Source organism: Triturus cristatus, chromosome 3_2 (genome assembly GCF_964204655.1).
Source record: "Triturus cristatus chromosome 3_2, aTriCri1.1, whole genome shotgun sequence".
NCBI classification, from domain to species: domain Eukaryota; kingdom Metazoa; phylum Chordata; class Amphibia; order Caudata; family Salamandridae; genus Triturus; species Triturus cristatus.
The window spans coordinates 1,040,347,626-1,040,371,788 of record NC_140584.1 but is presented as its reverse complement, the minus strand read 5'-3'; the positions used below and the strand labels follow the sequence as shown (position 1 = coordinate 1,040,371,788).

At 48.5% G+C, this 24,163-nt stretch overlaps 1 protein-coding gene across 1 annotated transcript; it reads right to left on the bottom strand.

Annotated features, from left to right (window-relative positions):
• Positions 1 to 14,009: 14,009 nt before the first annotated feature.
• Positions 14,010 to 17,443, bottom strand: LOC146859065 (claudin-3-like). Its single transcript, XM_085649717.1, has one exon. The coding sequence runs from the start codon at positions 17,133 to 17,135 to the stop codon at positions 16,491 to 16,493; it is 645 nt and encodes a 214-aa protein (XP_085505843.1). The 5' UTR covers positions 17,136 to 17,443; the 3' UTR covers positions 14,010 to 16,490.
• Positions 17,444 to 24,163: the final 6,720 nt, after the last annotated feature.

Below are 24,163 nucleotides of genomic sequence, written 5' to 3'. Positions count from 1 at the left end.
CAATACCATGAAGATCTATCCACGACCAAAGCCACCCCCTCTCTCACCACCCCCTTTTTTGTCTCTCAGCACGGATATACACACTGGGGAAATTATTCTTCCTGACTTGGCTGACCAGATGCATGAAATACTTACCTCTGTTAATCATGCTGTCATTCATTTTGATGCAGTTGTAACTTTATCTTAAATTATTTTCATAATTGCAACTACCCTATTTAAAGTATCATATAATATCTGGTGATCTGTTGGCATAATCTTTGATCATGTTGCATTTACCCCAATAATAAACAATTGGATTATGAAGTATGCTGTATTGAATCTGTATTGTGATTACGCAGACATTGTATAGCATAGTTTTTTTTTAAAAATTTGTAAGAATAAAAATATTTTATGAGTCAAGTCTAGTCGCACACTCTGCCTTTTCTGAGTATCATTTAGCAATTATTGGATATATTGTTAAATAGCACCATAGTTTCCTAGGGATTTGTTTTGCACAATGGTTGACATAATGAGCACTATTGAGTTAGTTTAAAAATAAACAAGTGTTGTCAGCACCATCAATGTGCTGTGGCAGTAAATAGTGATCTATTTGTACTGGTGCCACCTGGTGAATTCATGTTCTGGTTTGTGTTCACATCGGCCTGGGGCTGGGCATGCTCTCTTATTAGATAATGTGCCTTGGATTCCCAGTGCCCAGTGGTGATTGCCCTGCTAGTGATTGATGCTCGCTGTAGTTCTCTTGTCCCCTCAGCCTCCTTCCTATTGAGTATTTCTTGATATCCATGGCTGCCACAAGGTGGGGGCTGGGAAACACATGGACCACAGCCCGCAGGCAATAGGTGTTTTATTGTGTCTGCTTCATTTTGAGTAGTGCCAATGGGAGCTGTGTTTGGGAGTCAAGGGCTGGGGCAGCAATTAACAGTCACTTCATGTCTGTGTCTTTAACACTGAGATGTGACCAATTTAGGTATCAATTCTCCTCAACCTTTACAAAGCGGCCAACACAGTACTGCCAGACAATCAACCTTTGACAATACTTGCATGGTTTACCACGCCAAAGCTCTTTTCAACTATATTCTCTCTGTGCATATTCAAACTTGCACTCATCCATTTGGAATGGAAAATGCAACTACAGGCAGGAGAATTCAAAGAAATAAAAGCCCGGGGGAGCTAGCCACATTTGAAGTGGGGCAAAAACATTTGTCGTTGTAGCTTATGATGTGTTTACCTGTTGCCTGTACTATGGCATGTAAACGCTGCAAAGACCTCGTGGCTACTCATTTCAGAGACAAAAGCTTCTACCAGGTTTTATCTGTGCATTGTGCTACCTGTAGGTCTGCTATTATAAAGGGTTAGCTACAAATGGAAGTGTGTGGCGAGTGCAAACAATAAACAGGATAAGGCGAACTACTGGTGCTATGCTGAGATTAAGTTTATCCTGCTGCTCGCTGTACCTACTGTTTGTGAATGAAGCTTTGTTTCTTTCCGTACTTTAGCTATCTCGTGAGAGCGACAGAGAAGCTTGCACTGCTGTCTGTTTTAGCTGTTCTTTGTTTGTGAGAGAATCGTATCATTGCTGCTGCCTGTTGCCTACATCCAGGGTTTGAATGACGCATTGTTGCTCCCTGTTCTGTAGCTGTCCTGTGTTTATGACAGAGAAGCTTGCACTGCTGACGGTTTTAGCTGTTCTTTGTTTGTAAGAGAATCGTATCATTGCTGCTGCCTGTTGCCTACATCCAGGGTCTGAGTGACGCATTGTTGCTCCCTGTTCTGTAGCTGTCCTGTTTGTGATGCAGAAGCTTGCACTGCTGTCTGATTTCTATCTGTTCTTTGTTGGTGAGGGATTCTTATCATTACTGCTGCCTGTTGTCTACTTCCAGGGTCTGAATGAAGCATTGTTGCTCCCTGTTATGTAGCTGTCCTGTGTTTATGACAGAGAAGCTTGCACTCCTCTCTTTTTTATCTGTTCTTTGTGAGAGAATCGTATCATTGCTGCTGCCTGTTGCCTACATCCAGGGTCTGAATGACGCATTGTTGCTCCCTGTTCTGTAGATGTTCTGTTTGTGACGCAGAAGCTTGCACTGCTGTCTAATTTTTATCTGTTCTTTGTTGGTGAGGGATTCTTATCATTACTGCTGCCTGTTGTCTACTTCCAGGGTCTGAATGAAGCATTGTTGCTCCATGTTATGTAGCTGTCCTGTGTTTATGACAGAGAAGCTTGCACTGCTGTCTTTTTTTATCTGTTCTTTGTGAGAGAATCGTATCATTGCTGCTGCCTGTTGCCTACATCCAGGGTCTGAATGACGCATTGTTGCTCCCTGTTCTGTAGCTGTCCTGTGTGTGCCGTAGAAGCTTGCACTGCTGTCTGAGTTTTATCTGCTCTTTGTTTGTGAGGGAATCATTGCTGCTCCCTGTTGGGCGTCAGCTGTGTCCAAATGACGCATTGTTGTAGCTGTCCTGTGTGTGCCGTAGAAGCTTGCACTGCCCTCATTGCTGTACCTGAACTTTGTTTATTATAGAATATTATAATTATTGCTGCCTGTTGGCACCTGCTATGTCTGATTGAATCATTGCTACTCTCTGTTCTGTAGCTGCCCTGTGCGTGCTGGAGAAGCTTGCACTGCTGACTGTGGTTTACCTGTTCAATGGTGAGACAATCTCTTCATTGTTGCTCCCTGTTCTGTAGCTGCCTTTGTGTGCCGGAGAAGCTTGCACTGCTGGCTGTGGTTTACCTGTTCATTGGTTGTGAGACAATCTCTTCATTGCTGCTCCCTGTTCTGTAGCTGCCTTTGTGTGCTGGAGAAGCTTGCACTGCTGACTGTGGTTTACCTGTTCATTGGTTGTGAGACAATCTTTTCATTGCTGCTGCCTGCTGCCCACCTGTGGTGCCCGAAGGCAGCATTGTTGCCCCCTGTAGAGTAGCTGTCATGTGCATGAGTCAGAGAAGCTTGTGCCGCTGTCTTCACTGCACATCTTCTAGTCCATCGTTTTTCACAGAATATTATCATAAATGCTACCTGTTGTCCACCTGCGGTGTCCGAATGAAGCATTGTTACTCACTGCACAGCGCCTGCCCTTTAGGTGTCAGGGAAGCTTGCGCTGCTTCCTTTACCATACCTCTTCTAGTTCTTCTCTTGTGAGAGAATCTTATAATAAAGGCTGCCTGTTGCACACCTGCTGTGTCCGAATGCAGCAATGCTGCTCCCTGTTCTGTAGCTGTCCTGTGTGTGTCAAAGAAGCTTGCGCTGATGTCCATACCGTACCTCTTTTAGTCCTTCGTTTGTGAGTGAATCTTATAATAGCTGCTGCCTATTGCCCCTGCTGTGCCCAAAGGAAGCATTGTTACTCCCTGTATTTCGCCTGCGCTTCACGTGTCAGAGAAGCTTGCACTGCTGTCTTTACCGTACCTCTTCTAGTCCATTGTTTGTGAGTGAATATTATAACTGCTGCCCCCCTGCGGTGTCTGAATGAAGCATTGTTGTTCCCTGTACTGTAGCTGTCCTGTGTGTCCCGGAGAAGCTTGCACTGCTGACTGTGATTTACTTGTTCTATGTTTGTGAGACAATCTTTTCATTGATGCTGCCTGTTGCCCCCCTATGATGCCCGAATGATGCGTTGCTTCTCACTGTGCTGCGCCTGCACTTCGGGTGTCAGAGAATCTTGCACTGCTGTCGTTACCGTACCTCTTCTAGGCCTTCGTTTATGAGTGAACATTATAATAAATAGCTGCTGCCTGTTGCCGACCTCCGGTGTCTGAATGAAGCATTGCTGCTTCATGTACTGTAGTTGTCCTATATGTGTCAGAGAAGCTGACACATATAGGACAAAAAGGAATGCAATCAGAGGTCTTTTTCAAACCTTTTAGAAGGCGGAATTTCGCTCTAGAAAGGTGGTTGTTATTTTTTGCCTGGATGCCAGGGACCTCGACTTCAGTTGGCAGATTGTGTTGTTTTCTGTCAGTGTTGTGGAGAGGATGAATTTTTGGGACGCAAGTTTTAGGGGTCAGAAATCTTTTATATCATACTTCAGCTGTTCCAAGTTTTCTAGAAGGCCCGTGAAGTTAATTCTTTGTTTAATGTTTAAGGGCTTTTTTTTATATCAGATTAATTAATGCAGAGAGTGTATCTCCTGATGTTCATACATTTCTTTCTGTAAATCAGATGCCAGTCTATGTTATACATATATTACATTACATATTTAATACATTGTTATCATTGGTAATAGCTACACATCTGAATATCCTGAGTACCCTGAATGTGCTGTAAATGTTAAGTGTATGAAAAAGCTCGCACAGATTTTTTATTTTGCAGATTTATATAGCGCGAACTCGACCCGAAGGTATTGGAGCACTTTACATGAGCACCGGTTACGTTACACAAGGACACATTCATTTTTTTGGTAGGTACAGGGAGATTAAGGGGCATATTATCAAGAAACGTCGTTAAAATTATCGCCGCTTTAGTGGCAGAAAACTGCCGCTAAAGCGGCGATAATGGGCTTGATAATATGCCGCAGAGAATTCCCATAGAAGCCCATGTTCTGGTGTCAACATGGGCTTCTATTGGAATTCTCTGCGGCATATTATCAAGCCCATTATCGCCGCTTTAGCGGCTGTTTTCTGCCACTAAAGCGGTGATAATTTTAACGCTGTCCTTGATAATATGTCCCTATGTGATTTGCTCAGAATCACAGGATGTGGACGCGACCCCGAGGCTCGACACTGATGCTGCCTTGTATACAACATAGAGTCCATTACTCATCAAACCTGCTCAGGAGTGTGAAGAGAGGCCCATGCTCCATGCCCATTCAGTATCGGTCTCTTTGCTGAGCTTGCATAGGCTATCAGCATTGCACTGGTGCAAGTATATCATCTCCACAATGCCACTGGCCAAGAATCAAACTGATCATCGAGAAGGAAAAACTGGAACCAATAAATAAAATAAGGTGGGCGATAGAACATCAAGGTAAGATTAATTCAGAAGTGGAATCTCTCTTGAATAAAGTAACCCAGGTCAATGGCGAACTGCCCTCAACACAAGCATGGGAACTCCTCTTGGAAGAAATAAGAAAAAAAGTAGCTACTGTGACGAAGCGAAGACTGAACCAATCTCCCCCAAAAAATGATCGCCTCACAAAACAAAAACAACTAATAGGGACAATAAAACATAAATTAAATAATCTCATGCATATAAACACGAAGGATATGTCTGAACATAGATCTGTAAAGGCAGAGCTCACAGCTATCTGTCGGGAATAGAGGAAAGCAAGATTCTCATGAACGAGAATGATTGAAGAAAACCACTGGGATAAAGCACATGAAATAATAAAGTCACGAGATCAGAAGCGATTTTGGAATTGGATGAATAATTGTTGCAGATCCAGCCAACGACTTACAACCACAAATATCTCGCCTACAGCATGGGAAAACCACATAGAAGTCCTCTATGTAGAGTCATCCAGCAATAATGGCGCAAACCCCATTATGAGGAACATTAACAATGCACTTAGGATCACAGAGCCACAAAATCGCTCCCTGTGTATGATCGCGTCCCCTTTTGCTTTTTTGTATCCCAGAGTGCCTGCTTTCCCCGTGTGATCGCGCTCCCCTTGCCTTCTGTATCCCTGAGTGCCTGCTTTCCCCGTTGTGATCGCGCTCCCCTTGCTTTTTGTATCCCTGAGTGCCTGCTGCCCCTCGTGCCCCCGCCGTCCCCCTCCGTCCTTCCGCCACTTTTTGTCTTTTTTTTTTCCCGCTTTTCCGGCTTTTGTACCCCTTCTAGGTACTTTTCCGCTTTTTCGGGCCTCCTCGCCTCCCCGAGGCCCTTCGCCCCTTTTCCCGCTCTTTTTCCCCCCTACCCGCCCTCCTCCCAGCTGTCCCCGCCTCCCCGGCTACCCCTTATATGGTGGCCGCTGCGAGGCCGCGCAGCGGACGCGCCGCTGGCGCGCCGAGGGCGCGCCTAAGGCAAGCCCGTCTGCGCCCGTCCACGCCTTGACCGCGCCCAGCACCCGAACCTCTGGCCCCCGCGCCCCCCGCCTGACCTACGACTCCGCCTTCCTCGCCAACCTCAACCCAGGCCGCACGCCGGGCTGCTACTGCGCCACCCCGAAACGTACCCACGGACCCTTCACCTGCAGCAACTGCTGCTTCACCTGCCTCTGAACCCACTCCGCTCCCGCCAAGAACTACTCCCCCGGAAACAACCTCCACTGCATCCTGGTCAACACCCGATCCATCCACAGGCACGCCATCGAACTGTGGAACCTCATCAACTCTACATACCCGGACATCGCCTTCCTCACCGAGACCTGGATGAACCCCTCCTCGGCACCCGACATCGCCATAGCCATCCCCGACGGCTACAAAATCATCCGGAAAGACCGCACCAACCGCATCGGAGGAGGCATCACCATCGCACACAAAAACTCCATCCGCATCTCGACCGACACCGACAACTCACTCCCCGACGCCGAACACCTCCACTTCATGATCCACAGCAACCCCAAAACCACCCTCAGAGGCACCCTCATGTACAGACCACCAGGACCTCGCACCAAGTTCAGCGAAGACATCGCAGACTTCGTCAACCCTCACGCACTCTCATCCACCGACTACATCCTCCTAGGAGACCTCAACTTTCACCTGGAGAACCTCACCGACAACAACACCACCGCCTTACTGAACAACCTCGCCAACCTGGGACTGAATCAGCTAGTCAACACCCCCACCCACGACGCCGGACACACGCTCGACCCCATCTTCTCCTCCAGCAAACACATCACCTTCAGCCACATCACCGAACTCACCTGGTCGGACCACAGCTGCGTCCACTTCATCTTCAAGAAGACCACCGTGCCCCACCACACCCAGCAACCACCAAGAAGACACTGGAATCGTATCACCACGGAACAGCTCGCATCAACCCTCTCCCAGAACCAACCCACCAGCACCACCGACCCCAACGTAGCCGCCAACAACCTCACAAACTGGATCTCCGACTGCGCCAACCTCCTGGCCCCCCTGAAGACTCAAGCCAGCACCAACAACCACAAGAAAAACTCCTGGTTCACCCCCGACCTCAAGAACTCCAAGAAAGAATGCCGCGCCCGCGAGAAGACGTGGCGCCTTAACCAGACCGAAGAGAACATGTCAGCTCTCAAGGACGCCATCCGCCAACACCACCAACACCTCTGCGCCGCACGAAAAAGAGCCTACCGGAACAGACTTGACAACAACGCCCACAACAGCAAGGAACTATTTGGCATCGTCAAAGAGCTCTCCAACCCGGAAGCAGAAAACAACTCCATCCCTCCCTCACAGGACCTCTGCGACTCCCTCGCAACCTCAAGATCACTGACATATACAACAGCTTCCCGACCGCCGACACGAGCCCTCCTTCGGAACCCGCCACCGACACCACCACCATCCTCACCTGGAACCCTACCACCACCGAGGAGACCACCCGCATAATGAACTCGATCCACTCCGGATCCCCATCGGACCCCTGCCCGCACCACATCTACAACAAGGCCGACGACATCATCGCACCGCACCTCCGAGACGTCATCAACGCCTCCCTCACCGCCGCCACCTTCCCGGAGAGCTGGAAACACGCAGAGCTCAACGCCCTCTTAAAGAAACCTACAGCAGACCCCACCGAACTCAAAAACTTCCGGCCCATCTCTCTCCTGCCGTTCCCCGCCAAAGTGATTGAGAAAATCGTCAACGCTCAACTCACCAACGCCCTGGAAACCAACGACTCCCTCGACCCCACACAGTTCGGTTTCAGGGCCAACCACAGCACCGAAACCGCCCTGATCGCAGCAACGGACGACATCAGGGCCCTGACCGACAAGGGAGAGACCGTGGCCCTCATACTCCTGGACCTCTCTGCAGCCTTCGACACGGTCTGCCACCCTGATACGCCGCCTCAGCAACGCCGGCATCAGAAGCAAGGCCCTGGAATGGATCGTCTCCTTCCTCTCCGGAAGGACTCAGAGAGTCCGCCTTCCCCCCTTCAGATCCACAGCCACGGAGATCATCTGCGGCGTACCTCAAGGATCCTCCCTCAGCCCCACTCTCTTCAACGTCTACATGACCCCCCTGGCGAACATCGCACGCAAACACGGACTCGACCTTATATCATACGCCGACGACACCCAGCTCATCTTATCCCTCACTAACAACCCCACATCAGCTAGGACCAGACTACATGAAGGAATGAAGGAAGTGGCGAACTGGATGACAGACAGCCGTCTGAAACTGAACACAGACAAAACGGAGGTCCTCATCCTCGGCCCCACTCCCACCGCATGGGATGACTCCTGGTGGCCCCCCGCCCTAGGCAGCACTCCCCAACCCACCGACCACGCGCGCAACCTCGGCTTCATCCTGGACTCTTCCCTCACCATGACCAGACAGGTGAACTCGGTGACCTCGGCATGTTTCAACACCCTCCGCATGCTCCGCAAGATCTTCCGCTGGATCCCCACCGACACCAGGAAGACCGTCACCCACGCCCTCGTCACCAGCCGCTTGGACTACGGGAACACCCTGTACGCCGGCATCACCACCAAGCTGCAGAGGAAACTCCAACGGATCCAGAACGCTGCCGCAAGACTCATCCTGGACATCCCCCGCCGCCACCACATCTCCGGACACTTGAAAAAACTCCATTGGTTACCCGTCAACAAGCGGATCACCTTCCGACTACTCACCCACGCACACAAAGCCCTTCACAACCTCGGACCCAAACTCATCAACAACCGCATCTCCTTCTACACTCCCCCGCGCACTCTGCGCTCCACCGGACAGGCCCTGGCAGCCATACCCCGCATCCGCAAAGCCACCGCCGGAGGAAGATCCTTCTCTTTTCTAGCAGAGAAGACCTGGAACTCTCTGCCCAGCCACCTTCGCGCCATACCTGACCACCTCTCCTTCAGAAGGCAGCTCAAGACCTGGCTCTTCGAGCACTGACCCCCCCCCCCCTCCCAGCGCCTTGAGACCCTTGATGGGTGAGTAGCGCGCTTTATAAATGCGATTGATTGATTGATTGATTGATGATCGAAAAGAAATAACACACAACGAAGTTCTGCACAGAATTAAAAAAATGCGATCTGGAGGGGCGCCTGGCCCCAATGGTATCCCGCCTATGGTGCATAAAGGGACGTGTTGGAAATGGCAATAATTATGGCGCCTTTATTCTGGGAGTATAGGTTGGGAAGAAGTATCCCTGAGTCATGGAGGGGATCCCTTTTTGTCCCAATACATAAAAAAGGCTCAAGATCCATCCCTGAAATCTATCGAATGATTGCTTTCCTAGATGTAGACGGGAACACTGCTACAAGAACTGACGGCATGGGCAGAAACGTGTAAATTAATCTCTCACACGCAAACAGGCTTCCAAAAGGGATCACACATCGAAGACAATTTGTCCCACCTGATTGAGACAACACTTGCAAAAAAAGTAGTGCTCTGTATCTTGCATACATTGATTTCCAAACTGCCTTCCATAGTGTATCCCTCCCGAGATTGTGGATGAAAATAAAAAACTGGGGCTTTGACAATACTCTTTTAAAAGCATTGGATGCTCTATACTCGGAAACCTTGGTTAAGATTGGAGTCCCTACAGCCTGGTCTACCACCAAAAACATACATACCAACAAAGGTTTGAAGCAAGGATGCTTATTGCCCCAATGCTTTTTAATCTGTACCTGGCTGATTTACCAGATTGTTTGGCTGAAGCCCGAGCTTTCCCTCCTAAACTAGCTGGAACTATAATCCAATCAGTCCAATATGCGGATGACACAATATTGCTCGACCAAACCCCGATCGGATTACAGCGGCTACTAACTGCATTGTGTCTATATTGCAGAGAAAACAATCTAAAAATGAACATGGCAAAAACAAAGGCAATGATAATTTCCTGACAAAAGAAGAGGAAAGGTGCATGGTACATTGAAGGTAAGCCTATTGAGATAGTCACCACATACAAGTATTTAGGAGTGTGGATCGATCACAAAGGATGGCAGTCTGCTCATAACACTGCAATGCAGGGAATGGCTCAATCTTTAGAAGGGGCATTTTGTAGAGCAAGGAAAGCCATAAGCTCACCAGATCTCACCCCCTTAATCCGAGTAATGGGGGCTACATTTCTACCATCAGTAGGCCATGGTGCAATAGCCTTTAAAGATAAAATGACAACATGGATAGAGCCCAGTCAGCTTGTTTCCGTAGAATTCTCTTTTTGCAGACTTCTACCCCCATACACAAATACGTAGGGAATTCAACCTTTCATCTCAAAAGTGGATCCTAAAAGCCAGGTTCATAGATTACTCTCTAAAAGCCAAACAAGCGCGGGACAACACATCCATTGAGCATTACTCAGCCACAAGGAAAGGCTGTGATTGGGTAGCAGAAGAAATAATAACGGGTTTATTACACACTGGTGATAGCCAATGAGTGGTTATGGTTAGGTCAGAGTTTCCATTGCAAGGACTTTTTAGTTTTTTTAATAACTTGACTAACCTCTATCCAACTTTTTTTTTTTTAAAAAGGTAATCCAATTTGGGCTTAGCATGGCAAGTTTTGTGCGGATCTGTCAATGGGTGGGAAAAGGGGGTGGTCAAAAAGTGACAATTCCCATTTTACCTCCCATAGGATTCATTGCTCTCGTCTGTAGAAAAAATGCCCTAATGGAATTACACTAACTTTACTGAAGGCAGTGCCTTGGCTTGGTTTGGTGTACATCTGCTCAGTAGTTTTTGAACAATTCATGTTGAAACAAACATGGTGGGATGAAGGAGCTCTCTGGACCTCTGCAGATTTGCAAATGCAATTTAAAAAAAGTAGGAAACCTTTTCTCCCATCGTCCATTGAGGATTCACGAACCCAGCTACAGATTTGCTTATCCCCTACTCTTTGATTGGCTGGCCATCACAGAAAAAGGTATGTTGTGGCTGCCATTACCCAGCACAGTGCAGTGAGGGCTCTGCTGGGAAAAGTAAAACAAAAAATGGCATGAAGGGCAGGGTGAACCTACCAGGCCTATGTGGGAGGCCTGAAAGGGACTCCCCTGCCATTCAATTTTATATGAAAAAATTATTTTTTTATCAAAGTATTCACAAATCCTGTGCCAGATTCCCGAATTCTAGATCTCCCTGGGTCCCATGGACCTTCCTAGGGTCTCACAAATTCTGGAATAAAATGTTTCACGGATTTGGTGCACTGCAGTGGTGCTAGGCCAACCGATGACCCTTCGCTGGAGAGTTATTGCAATGAACTGAACGTTTGCCACTGGGACAAAACATTGAATCCCTGCAGTCTTCCATCCTGCTGAAGGTCAATAAATTGAGCGCCTCGAGTGAATCATGGTAACATTTGGTACTAAAGCACTTAGAAGTGGCAGCAGTGCGGTATGAAGCACTACTTAAAAAAACAAGTGATTGTTATTTGCAGGGCAAAAGTCTCAATAAAAGAAGTGGGGCAACTAACCAACTTGGGCAGTATGCAAGTCACATCATGGTGCGTGATAGCAGAGCGTGCAACATCACATGTGGCATCACAGGATGTGACATTACAAGAAGTGGCATCACAACCCATGCACTCACAGGAAGTGACATCACAAGAAGTGACATCAGATCTTAAGACCTCACACATATGTTTAGAAGGTCTGTCATGAGTACATTTGAGTGCATTACGAAATTTGACAAATTAACTTTTGCATCAGGGTCGTGCCAAAAAAGTGACGTAATCATGCCGCAAAATCTGGGCCTTAACTTATACGTTTATTTTTTTTAAAACTCTGCCACAAAGAATTGGTAACAAGCAGGGCTGGACTGGGAACCAAAACCGGCCCTAGTAAAGTGCTCGGCCGGCTCTCCTAGGTTGGGGGTGCGGCCGAGCTGTTTGCCAGGGCCGGTTTCGGGCGATTTTGTTTCAGGGGCCAATATTGCAGCGATGCAGCAAAAACGGCCCCCCCCAGGGACGCAAAACTTGCTCCCACCCTGGCGGCCCACCGGGGAAATGCCCGATGCCCGCTACGGCCAGTCCAGCCCTGGCAACAAGGAGAAAGAAAAAATGCAGTAAATCTGTTCTGCTTGATTGGTTACAAAGTCTGCATTTTAAAATATCCTAAGGGACCTGCTGCAGAGATCTTTGTGTGCCCAGTAAATCTCAGGGGGTAATAATAAAGGTGAGATAACTCTAGAGGTTAACTCATTCAGCAGAGAGATCAGAGTTTTGTTTATTCCCCGTTTCAAATAAAAGTAGTGTAGAGGGTTAATGTGTCTCCTGGAAAGCACATCGGGTAACATGCAGTTGGCAGATTTGTATTTTATGTTGGTATATAAGTAGGTAACTGCTTTTAACGCAGAGATCCAATCTCTACTTACAGTTTATAAATTGGAACCCATCAAATATCGCACAGTGAGCTATGAAGGACATGTGATTCCTACACCTTCTAACCCTCGCTGTCTTTTATAATACATCCTGTACTTTGATTTACACACTTATGCGATTTATTGTCAATGTATAATGTTTTCGTGTGATATAAAGCTCTCTGACACCCTGCAATGGGATAAGTTGTGCTATAAAAGAGATAAAACAAAATAGTGGCTTTGAAATTATTATTTGTGTAAATACTTGCCAGACGAACACTTAAGACATTCTTACAGTACCTGCATATCTCATATACAGGGAGTGACCAAAGTTAAAACCATGCCTCTTTTATGTACTTGTGAAGTGATAACAAGCTTTAAGCCTTTGTTACCACTCCATTGGTGGATGGATGAGTGAAAGAGAGGATAGATAGATGGATGAGTGAAAGGATGGACTGATGAGTTTAGGGATGGATGGATGAGTAAAAGGGAGGTTGGATGGATGAAAGGGTGGATGGATGATATATGAAAGGGTGGATGGATGGATGAGTGAAATGGTGGATTAATGAGTGAAAGGATGGGTGGATGAGTGAAAGGATGGGTGGATGAATGGAAAGGTGGATGGATGAATGGAAGAGTGGATGGATAAGTGAAAGGATGGATGGTTGAGAAAAAGGGAGGATGGATGGGTGAGCAAATGGATGGATGGAGGAGTGAAAAGGTGATTGAAGGGATGTATGAGTGAAAGAGTGGGTGGGTTTTATGAATAGGTTTGGAAGATGGATGGATAGGTTTGGATATAGATGGACTGATGGATGGATGGAGGGACAAAATGGTGAAAGACTGGAATATGGGTGAAAGAATGAATGAATGACAGAATGTAAATGTAAAATGGTGGATATGAATGGGTGCAAGAATGAAAGGATGTATGGATAGATGCCTGGATGGAAGAGACAAGAGAGCTCTGCTCAGGAGGACCGTGATGACTTACGTGGCTGCCATAAGAGCTTTGGTTCAAAGTGGGGGGTATTTTAATGTTATGGCTACTCCCTTCCCCTGCTGAATTTGTCCCGGGACCAGTTCAACATATTTCAGAGGGGCCCAACTTCTTGGCAGGGTGGACAACGTCCACCATTTGAAAACAGTGGGTGGACGCAGTCTACTCGTTTGTAACCATGAACTGTGTCCTGGTTATTTGCCTCAAAGCTGTCTTCAGCCAGCCATGGCTTTTAGCCAACAGCACTTTGCGTGTTTGGACTTTTAGGCCCACGCTTTTTAAGGACAGAGAACAATTGGAATTTTCAGCTGATGAAGCGCTATAGCCTAAAACACAAGATGGTTTGTGCGTGTTCTTCCGTGTACCTTACATTTATTTACACTCCCCCTCCAGTCAAAGGTGGGGCTTCTCAGTAAAGCAGACTTCCAGCTTTTTGTGGTGTGGCATACTCTCCTCTCGTTTCACTAAGGGCTCTTTTTGCATTTTCAATGGGTTGACCAGTTCATGTCGGCCATTTTGTAAAGACAAACTTTTGGTTAATCACTGCTAGAATCGACGCCATCTTAAAGCTGGTATTTCTTTCCCCTCCCAGTGCAATTCAACCTTACCCTACGCAGAAATGGTCTGAGACAAGGGAAAGGTCTTTAAATCACTGACTTTTATTGAAAAGTTTAACTTAATATAAACAACAAAAATGGTGAAATGCATGGGCGAAAATACAATAAGTCACAAAAACAATAAGAACCAACAGTGCTTAGTTTTTTTCAGGGAACATACAAAGCGCTACAATAGCAACATATAGGAGACTAAGACCCAGCCAGCCCTTTAGGTGCCTCAGGCACAGCGTGCAGGGTGTGGGATGAGGAGGGAGAGAGCTACGACCTCCCCCCCCCCCCCCGAGAAAATTACCCTCTTTCCATCTCTGAGTGCCTTCCCTCCACCTCTGTGTGAACTCTCTCCACCTCTCTGTGCTCTCTCTCCATCTCTCATAGGTAGAAAACTGCCTATCTCTCATGTCCCCCACCCACCTGGGCCCTCCCTCCACACCTCTCAGTTGTATCTCTCCATCTGTCTCGGATCGTCTCTTCACACCTCTCATTTCCCTCTCTCATTCCCCTCTCTCCATCAGTCATTTCCCCTTCCACCTCGGGCCATCTCTCCGTGGTATCTCTCCATAGCTCAGTGCCCCCCCTCCCCCACCTCTCGGTGACACTTCTCCGTCTCCCGCGACTCGAGCCTTCTTACACCTTGCTTGCTTCGTCTTTCCTGCTACCTCCCTTACCCGTACCTATGGCTGCCAAGATTATTTCCCATGGGGCCTCTGCTAACCAGCAGTACCCCCTCTTCTCTACACCCTCCAGGTGCCGACCCCTTATAGCCCATGTGTTGCCTTCTGCCTGCTGGAGACAGGTAACGCTCATGTGAGCTGGTTACCTGCCAGGGGCAGCCCCAGAGACCGGGGCGCAGGCGGCGCTCAGCAAAGCGCATAGAAAACAGAAATGTGGCGATGCGGCTGTTCAGAAAAAGCCGCCTCGTTTTAGCGCTATGTTCACTCGGCAGATAAACAGCATTCTTGATGAAATGTCAACATAATGTTACAAAGGCAAACAATAAAAACGCGCAGACACAATCTCTCCAGTAGGCTGGCCACATAAATGACAATGGAGCACAGATACATGCACGCTTCCTGTCCCACTGTGGTCCTCTGGTCTTCAGCTCAGCCCCTCCCGCGGTTGCCTACATGTACTTCGGTCCCACCCTTTGACCCTGCACTCCTACTTCACCTTCTGCTGTGACAGACCCCTCCCCCAGGGGCGCCTGTGTGCTCAGACCCTGTAAGCATCGGCACCGTAGCACCGAGTGTCACCCGAGGGCAGGGTGGGGGCTCAGGGCAGCAAAGTTTCTACACATTTGTGCCACAGAAACCTTAAGGTGCTGCACTTCTGAAGGGAGTTGAGCCCTATTTCTTGCCAAGGAACCTGGGAGCAGAGAGCTACTGGCGGCCCCCCTCCCCCACACTGACCTTCCATCACTCGCTGCGAGAATGATAGTCCGTGGGGCGCAGCCCAGGTGCAGCCGGGAGCCACGCTGCAACCCACATCCTGGAACCTGCCCTTGGAGGGTGGGGTGGGGCAGAGCAAACAGCGAGATGAACAAACACATGAATGCAAAGAAGACAAGTGAGCAGGGACACCCCCCACCCCTTTCCATCCAGCATCCCAGGGTGCCACTAGAATGCATTCAGGGCTCTACCATCCCTTCTTGCAGGGGCAGCCAAGAAATGGGGCATGTGTAGCAGTGGTGGAGAATGGTCTCACCAGTAAGTCTGTCTGGGTCTAGGCTTATTTAACTGGGCGTCCCATAAGTCCCCTACATTCCTTCTGACCTATGCGGTATAGGTTAGAATGCGGCTGCCGGAGTGCCGCCTTGAGATATGTGGCGTAGCGTTGCTTGTAACAGACCTACCTTCCTCTCCACCCACAACCACAGCAGGTTATTAGCCCTTTCCTGCTCCCTCATGATTCTAACTGGCCCCACTCGCCTGTGGAGGCCGCTCTTCATAATCCCCCTTCCCTGAATGATCAACACAACTCTAGACTGAACATTACTCAAGATGAATCTCATTGTACGCAGCACTCGCAAACCGTCTTTCGGGTGGCGGTTTCACCACTCCGCAGCACCGGTGGATGTCTTCTTCACTTATACCTCAGTTCTCCCTTTCTTCCACCAGTTGAGAATGTCTTCATGAAAAGTCAATGACAGTCTTTGCCTCTGTTCGGTTGGGGTTGCCCTGCTAAAGAAAGTCCTAAGCACTGGCAGCAAGTCAATCGATGTCCCAACTTTTCAGGCAATTGTGAAAGGTGACAAACATCTCCGGTGGAGAGAAGGCTGCGCTGCGGCACTGCCGCAGGGTCATGGGCGCCTCCTGGACACATCCATTTTCCTTAATCGAAAATCCAGCCACTCTTTAACTCCCCAGCCTCCCCTAAAAGTAATTCTCACTCCCCAAAATGGAGCAATCAGTGCGAAATGATGATGGTGGCCAAGTCTCATAGTCCTTCTCAAGACTGACGTGTTGGTTGAAATCAGATGACGAGAGTGTCGTAGGTCGTTCCACAGATCAGACGTAGTCCTTGCGATCGTATATTGGTCCAGTGGATTTGGCTGCTGAGTAGGCCACTCGTGATGCTGGATATTTCTCCTGCTTGGGGGGGCAGGAACAACAGAGCATGGCACCCCCAATCAACAGGAGGGCAGATGCTGCCCATCCAATGTAGAGTGAGGCCCCCAGTTCCCTCTTCTGTGACTCCGCCACCAGCGGGTTGTAGAAGTCACGGATAACACTGTTGGCCGACCAGGAGATGGGGATAAGGACCATTAATCCAGCCACGAGGAATATAACCCCAGAAATGATCATGATTTTGGCCTTGGAGGACTCCTCTTCAACACAGTTGGTGCACTTGGCGCCGACGATGGAGATCATGAGACCTAGGACGGCCAGCACGATGGAGATGACCACCAGGGCTCGGGCCGCCTGAAGGTCTTGAGGTAGGGCCAACATGGAGTCGTAGACCTTGCACTGCATCTGCCCCGTGCTCTGCACCACACAGTTCATCCACATGCCCTCCCATATTGTCTGGGCAGTGACAATGCTTGTGCCGATGAAAGCAGTCACTCGCCACATGGGAAGCGCACAGCACACGATGACCCCCACCCAGCCCATCGCAGCCAGGGCGATGCCAACGATCTCCATTCCCATGGACATGGCGGCGGTTCTTAAGCAAAGGTGGAGTTACTGGACTGCGTTTGCTATTGTGATGCAGGCCAGTACAAGGCTGGGTGGTCGAGCGTTGACCGGTGCAATGCTTGGTGGTCAGTTGTTGGCTGGTATAGCGCTGGATGATATGTCGTTGGCTGGTATGGTTCCAGATGGTTAGATGTTGGCAGGTGCAGCTCTGGCAGACGATATCACGGCTGGTGGGTCGCTTGCAGCTGGATTCCGATCGGTCTTGTGGCAAGTGCGAGGTTACAGGTCTGGCTTGCTGCACTCTGCTCTTTGTTATAACGGATCTGCAGAGACAGCCGTCTCTTATACAAGGTAGTGCGAGGGCTGGACTTTGATGACCTCACTGAGATCTATGCCCTCGGGGAGGGGAGGGACAGCTTCAGTAGCACGCCCCGGAGGGACATTGAGCCCTGTGTGAAACCTGAGCCAATCAAAGAGCGCGCACCAGGAAGGTCCCGGGGGAGAATCACTGCCACACCTTGCGCGCGAGCGTGGCTGTCCGCGCGGCGGTGCGCGTGACGTTGTGAGAGCCGGAGAGGGGATGTAACTGCGATGATGCGTTGCCTGATACCTTCCGTTTGTTTGTTTGTGGCGGTTTCATTTCAGACCGGGAACACAGCGTCACGCATGGAAGCAAGGAAAGTCTTCAGGCATGACGTGGACTGCAGCACTCTCTGTGCGTGTCCTGTAAACTCAAGGCAGCCTCAGGTCTAGGGGAAGGAGTCAAGCTGGCATAGATGCCAACCGGCCCCAGGGATTTTGTTTATTTAGTTTTTGTTCTTTAGCATGGACACCATCGCAAAGAGTGATAAGAGTGCTTGACAAGGAGTGCAAGGATGGCAGTGAATGCACTTTTGTAATTACAATAATGACATGCTTTACATCACAGTTCGTAATTTGTTTCTTTAACCGAGTACCTTGCACCGAGGCATAGCTTCAGCCAGCTGCCCTTTAGATTTGGGAGCTTGTTGTGCCACTTTACGGATACATGTAGTGCCACAGTTCACAACCTGCCAAGGCTACCTCGGGGCGACCCTCATGACGTGTGAACAGACTGTCAGAACCCCTTTCAGATGGCCACGGGGCACGCGGGTTCAACTGGGCCCAACCGTGGGGGTTGAGGCCTTATGCGCCTAATGTCCTGTGTACCGACTTCCTATGGATCCCGAGTAACTGGGCGAAGTACCCCTCTGCACTTGACTCGCAGGGTTGCGTGGTCCAAGCAGCCCAAGGATCCCTCGGAGGGAAGGTGTGGCTACAGATTAGTGAACAGAGGCTCACAACTCAAAATGCGTTCAGCCGCAGCAATAAATCATTGTCTAGCTAAATACTCACCTTTATAACAAAAGAGAAGTATTTTATTTCTACAGCTAACCACACTCAGAAGGAATACGACATTCACAAACAATTACCCAGTTCTTCCCTAAAGTCGGGCCTCTAGTGTCTCTCTGGTGATTCCCTGTCCCACTCACTCCCCGCGTTAGCAATCGTGGTTATTCCCCATTCGATATCACTATTGGTAAGATCCAGAGTATGCCCCATTAGTAGTCCGAGTCTCAAGAGTCCACTATGACTCTGATTTAAAGTCAATAATGTTCCAGCCTGTTTTTAGAAGCAAGTTCCCCTGGGGCTGTCAGGCCCGAATCAGGTCTCACCCACTCCGGCAGTAGTGAAGCGTTCTGAGTCTTGGAGTGCGCCACGACTGCGGGTGCTCGCATCGGCTCCTGTCCAAGTCAGGTGAGTCGTTCACATGCAGACTCAGCGGCTGCACTCGGCGGGCACAGGCACTCCCCCTCGCAGTTGAGCTCCTGCAGCCATTAGGAGTTTCCTGCGCTTTTCCTGCAGCGTAAGTGTTCACACGCACCCGATGGGGGAAAGCTACGATGATCCTGTTCTTAGTTCCACTCGGGTGACAGTGTTCCCCTGGTGTCCTCACTCATCCAACAAGGTCGAGCCAGTTGCAGTCCTTGTTGCTCCTGGTAACCTAGTGGTCACCGTCGCTCACTGTCGATAGGCTCTGGTCCAGTCAACACGGCAAAGTTATCCACAGCAGTCCCTCCTGGCATACTGGCTTGCCGCACCACTGCTGCACAAGGTTTCGGGCCCTACTGCATGCAGCCTTTCCCCATAGCGTCCACTCTTGGCATGCGAGGTCACCGCACCGCTACCGCATAGGGCCTTGGCCCTTCCCCATGCCAGTCTTTACCACAGCAGCCCCTTCTGGCATACAGGATTGCTGCACCTCTACTGCGCAAGGCTTCGGCCCTTACTGCATGGCAGTCTTTACCACGGCTATCTTCACGGCGGTTCTCTCCTGGCACATATGGGTCGTCGTGCACACAGATAATGACCGATCGATGCAGCAGCTGTCTTCTCACGCCTCACACAGGGAGTCCACTCGATGGCTTCCGCCAACGTTCTCCTCTTCCACACAGCGCACACTAGCCTTGGCAAGCAGGCAGGCGCCGGTGCTGCAGGCTCCAGGCTCCAGGCCAGGTGGTTTTGGATCCCTTGGGTGATGTCACCTCACCCGGCAGGGAGGCTATCAGGCCTTGGCCCCTAGTCCCAGTCTCAAGCAGAAGTCTTGTAGAGGTTTCCCTCCTCTCACAGCCCATCTGGCTGCTTGGCAGATGACAAACTTTGAGGCGTCAACCTCCCATTCTTATAATCCACCTTTGCAGTTTTATGCTGGGGTTCTGCTTAATTTTAAGAGCATACTCCTTTGCTTCCTCTCTTCTTCTTGAAACGCAGTCTGTCACAGCATGGATGTCTCCGACGCTGATAGTCCCACAACACAGGCCACGGGAGTGAGTAGAGTTCACACCTGGATGTCAGCCACAGTGATATGTGCATCAAAAGGTTAGCCCAGGGTTTGCACACCTACTCTTGATGATCCTCGTATCAGCTCCATCTCCTTCCTGAGAGGTGCCCAGGCTCCTTCCTTGTAACATCTCACTGTATCAAAGAGCCCCCTTTGAAGTGTGCAGGGAGGCCTGATCCTCCCCATTCCAGTGTGTGTCCCACCCAACTACAGGATGCAGCAATCCACAGACCTGTCTCGGGGATCCCTCTACCTCCCCTCCATGTTTCACCATGCAGGCCTGGGTCCCCCAAAATGGAACCCAGTGCCCTCCATGTATTGTTCATACACAGTATACACGCACTGTCCAGTACTGTATCCTCCATGTAATGTACCATTCAGAGGCATATGTACATCCAACACTAGCATTGAACATGCGTGCACTGCCTTGCACCATATCCTTTATGTATTGTGCCACTCACAGGTACGCATACACCCAACACATGCACTTATCCTGCACGCATTTCACAGCACTACACCCTTCAGGTACAGTACCACTCTCAGGCTCTTGCACCTCCAGCACATGCGTACACCATGCCTCACCATGCATGCACTGCTCAGAACTGCATTGTCCCTCTATGGCATCATCCCCAGGCACACATACACACAGATACACAATAATCGACCTGTTCACTCGGCGAAATTATTATTCATTTACCTATTCATTAAACACTTTTTAAAGCAAGTGGTTGCACCATCTATGCTATGTATAGGTATGTTTCACCAGTAAAAACACTTTCAACAAAAGGAGTGTCTCCAAACCCAGATTCTGTGTCACTATCACCCCTAAGTGATGAAATAAATGATGAAAAAAGTGTGGAAAATGGAGTGATGGTGCCTCACGATAGCACCACCATGGAGGATAAAGCAGGAAGGTACTCGCCTGCTACCTCAGATCTCATCATCAGCTACCACCACTCCAGAAAATGAAAAAGTGCTGGGAGAAAATGAATGGGTAACAACCCACAAGACAGAGTGCTAGGGTATGTGAAAGAAAAAGCTGTGCTGTGACAACTATATACAACTGTGAGCTAGTACACACTGGCTTGCTAGTTTATTCTGTGCTGTGTGTCTACTCTTATAAAAATGCCGACATGTTTCATTGCCTAAGGGTAAACTCACGGCAATTTCTTCTGGGCATGGGGTATTAACAATCCACCCTGCACCATCACTTGTCTTGTTAAAAACTCGGGATAATGCCCAACGCGGGCATACCTTCACCCTGGAGCATATGTGTGTGTCACTCTGATCACTCTTTCAAGGCTCCTTCTGACAACTCCTACAGTGAGTCGTGAATATGTCCGTGTCCGGCTTCAGCTCGGCACCGTTTATTCATACACACAGCACAGATACACTTCTTCTGCACAGTGCAGCACTTCACACCATTTTGATGCAGAGAAGAGTGAGTTAAGCACACAGCAGCAACACTTTAAAAAGGGAGTGAGCCTGTAGGCCTCACTGCAGTGACACAGGTTGAAAAGGATCTATTGACTCCTACTGATCACTACACAGTACACTGCCACTATGGCATTTGAGCTGCTTAACTCCTGGTGAAGACAGTAGCCTTCCACGACATTGAGGGTAGCTCTTTGAGCGCCCTTCCCGGTCCAACAAGACCGCAATCCGTGAGACAGGCCTATGTCATGGTGCACACACATGATCTGCCTTTGGCTGTGACAATAAAAAAAAATCAGCATTAGTGATCCAGACATCAGTACATTTTGTAACTCAGGTCGGGCTGTACATCCATTACCATGCAGAGGATTTTTCCTTCCCAACACAGACCGTATCAATGCTTTTCATGCACCGAAGCACCGTCAGCCTGTGCAACTTCTCCCATAAAGCCACTTCCAAACACCCCATTGCAGCACTACTGCAGAGCTGTACAAAGATATGCACATACCGAAAACCATAAAACTGCATGTATGTGTTTCACACATCATCACCCAACACAATGCTATGCACTGCGTCACATAACACGATAACCACACCTCAGTGGTCATCACTCACGGCATGGAAACGCTTCCCACCTAGGTCCAAAGACAACATGCTCCCAACCACATACCCTACACGATGTAGCTTGCTGCTCATGTAGGCAAGCGCTTCAGCGCCCCACATAGTGGCAGTAAGCACTAATAAAATAGTGCAAATCAATACTATTTTTTTTGTGCAGATTTATATAGCGCAAACTCAACCCGAAGGTATTGGAGCGCTTTACATGAGCACCACTTACATTACACAATCACACATTCATTCATATTTTTTTTGGTGGGCACGGGGAGATTAAGTGATTTGCCCAAAATCACAGGATGTAGAGTCAACCCCGAGGCTCGAACCCTGGATTCCCAGCTCCAAAGTCGGCAGTCTAGACGTCAGACCACATCCTCTCCACTATACTTTATGCGCCTCTTACTTCCAGTGTTACTGGTTTGAGGCGCTAATTTGCTATTCTTTACTTTTCACCCAGTAAATCCAGAAAAAGTCTAGACCCTTCCAAAGGCGCAGCCACAGAGGAGCACCACCACAGCCGCTGCCTTGTTAGTCGAGGGGTCAGTCACTCCTCGCTCTGAAAACTGATGCATCCACTTCCTGTGATTATTTGTGTGGTCTTAGGGAGACTTCCCAATGGGACCCCTCAGCATTTCATTCTTCTGAGGCTGACTCAATACCATGAAGATCTATCCACGACCAAAGCCACCCCCTCTCCCACCACCCCCTTTTTTGTCTCTCAGCACGGATATACACACTGGGGAAATTATTCTTCCTGACTTGGCTGACAAGATGCATGAAATACTTACCTCTGTTAATCATGCTGTCATTCATTTTGATGCAGTTGTAACTTTATCTTAAATTATTTTCATAATCGCAAGTATTCTATTTAAAGTATCATATAATATCTGGTGATTTGTTGGCATAATCTTTGATCATGTTGCCTTTACCCAAATGATAGACAATTGGATTATGAAGTATGCTGTATTGAATCTGTCTTGTAACTACACAGACATTGTATAGCATAGTTTTGTAAAAATATTTTGTAAGAATAAAAATATTTTATGAGTCAAGTCTAGTCGCACACTCTGCCTTTTCTGAGTATCATTTAGCAATTATTGGATATATTGTTAAATAGCACCATAGTTTCCTAGGGATTTGTTTTGCACAATGGTTGACATAATGAGCACTATTGAGTTAGTTTAAAAATAAACAAGTGTTGTCAGCACCATCAATGTGCTGTGGCAGTAAATAGTGATCTATTTGTACTGGTGCCACCTGGTGAATTCATGTTCTGGTTTGTGTTCACATCGGCCTGGGGCTGGGCATGCTCTCTTATTAGATAATGTGCCTTGGATTCCCAGTGCCCAGTGGTGATTGCCCTGCTAGTGATTGATGCTCGCTGTAGTTCTCTTGTCCCCTCAGCCTCCTTCCTATTGAGTATTTCTTGATATCCATGGCTGCCACAAGGTGGGGGCTGGGAAACACATGGACCACAGCCCGCAGGCAATAGGTGTTTTATTGTGTCTGCTTCATTTTGAGTAGTGCCAATGGGAGCTGTGTTTGGGAGTCAAGGGCTGGGGCAGCAATTAACAGTCACTTCATGTCTGTGTCTTTAACACTGAGATGTGACCAATTTAGGTATCAATTCTCCTCAACCTTTACAAAGCGGCCAACACAGTACTGCCAGACAATCAACCTTTGACAATACTTGCATGGTTTACCACGCCAAAGCTCTTTTCAACTATATTCTCTCTGTGCATATTCAAACTTGCACTCATCCATTTGGAATGGAAAATGCAACTACAGGCAGGAGAATTCAAAGAAATAAAAGCCCGGGGGAGCTAGCCACATTTGAAGTGGGGCAAAAACATTTGTCGTTGTAGCTTATGATGTGTTTACCTGTTGCCTGTACTATGGCATGTAAACGCTGCAAAGACCTCGTGGCTACTCATTTCAGAGACAAAAGCTTCTACCAGGTTTTATCTGTGCATTGTGCTACCTGTAGGTCTGCTATTATAAAGGGTTAGCTACAAATGGAAGTGTGTGGCGAGTGCAAACAATAAACAGGATAAGGCGAACTACTGGTGCTATGCTGAGATTAAGTTTATCCTGCTGCTCGCTGTACCTACTGTTTGTGAATGAAGCTTTGTTTCTT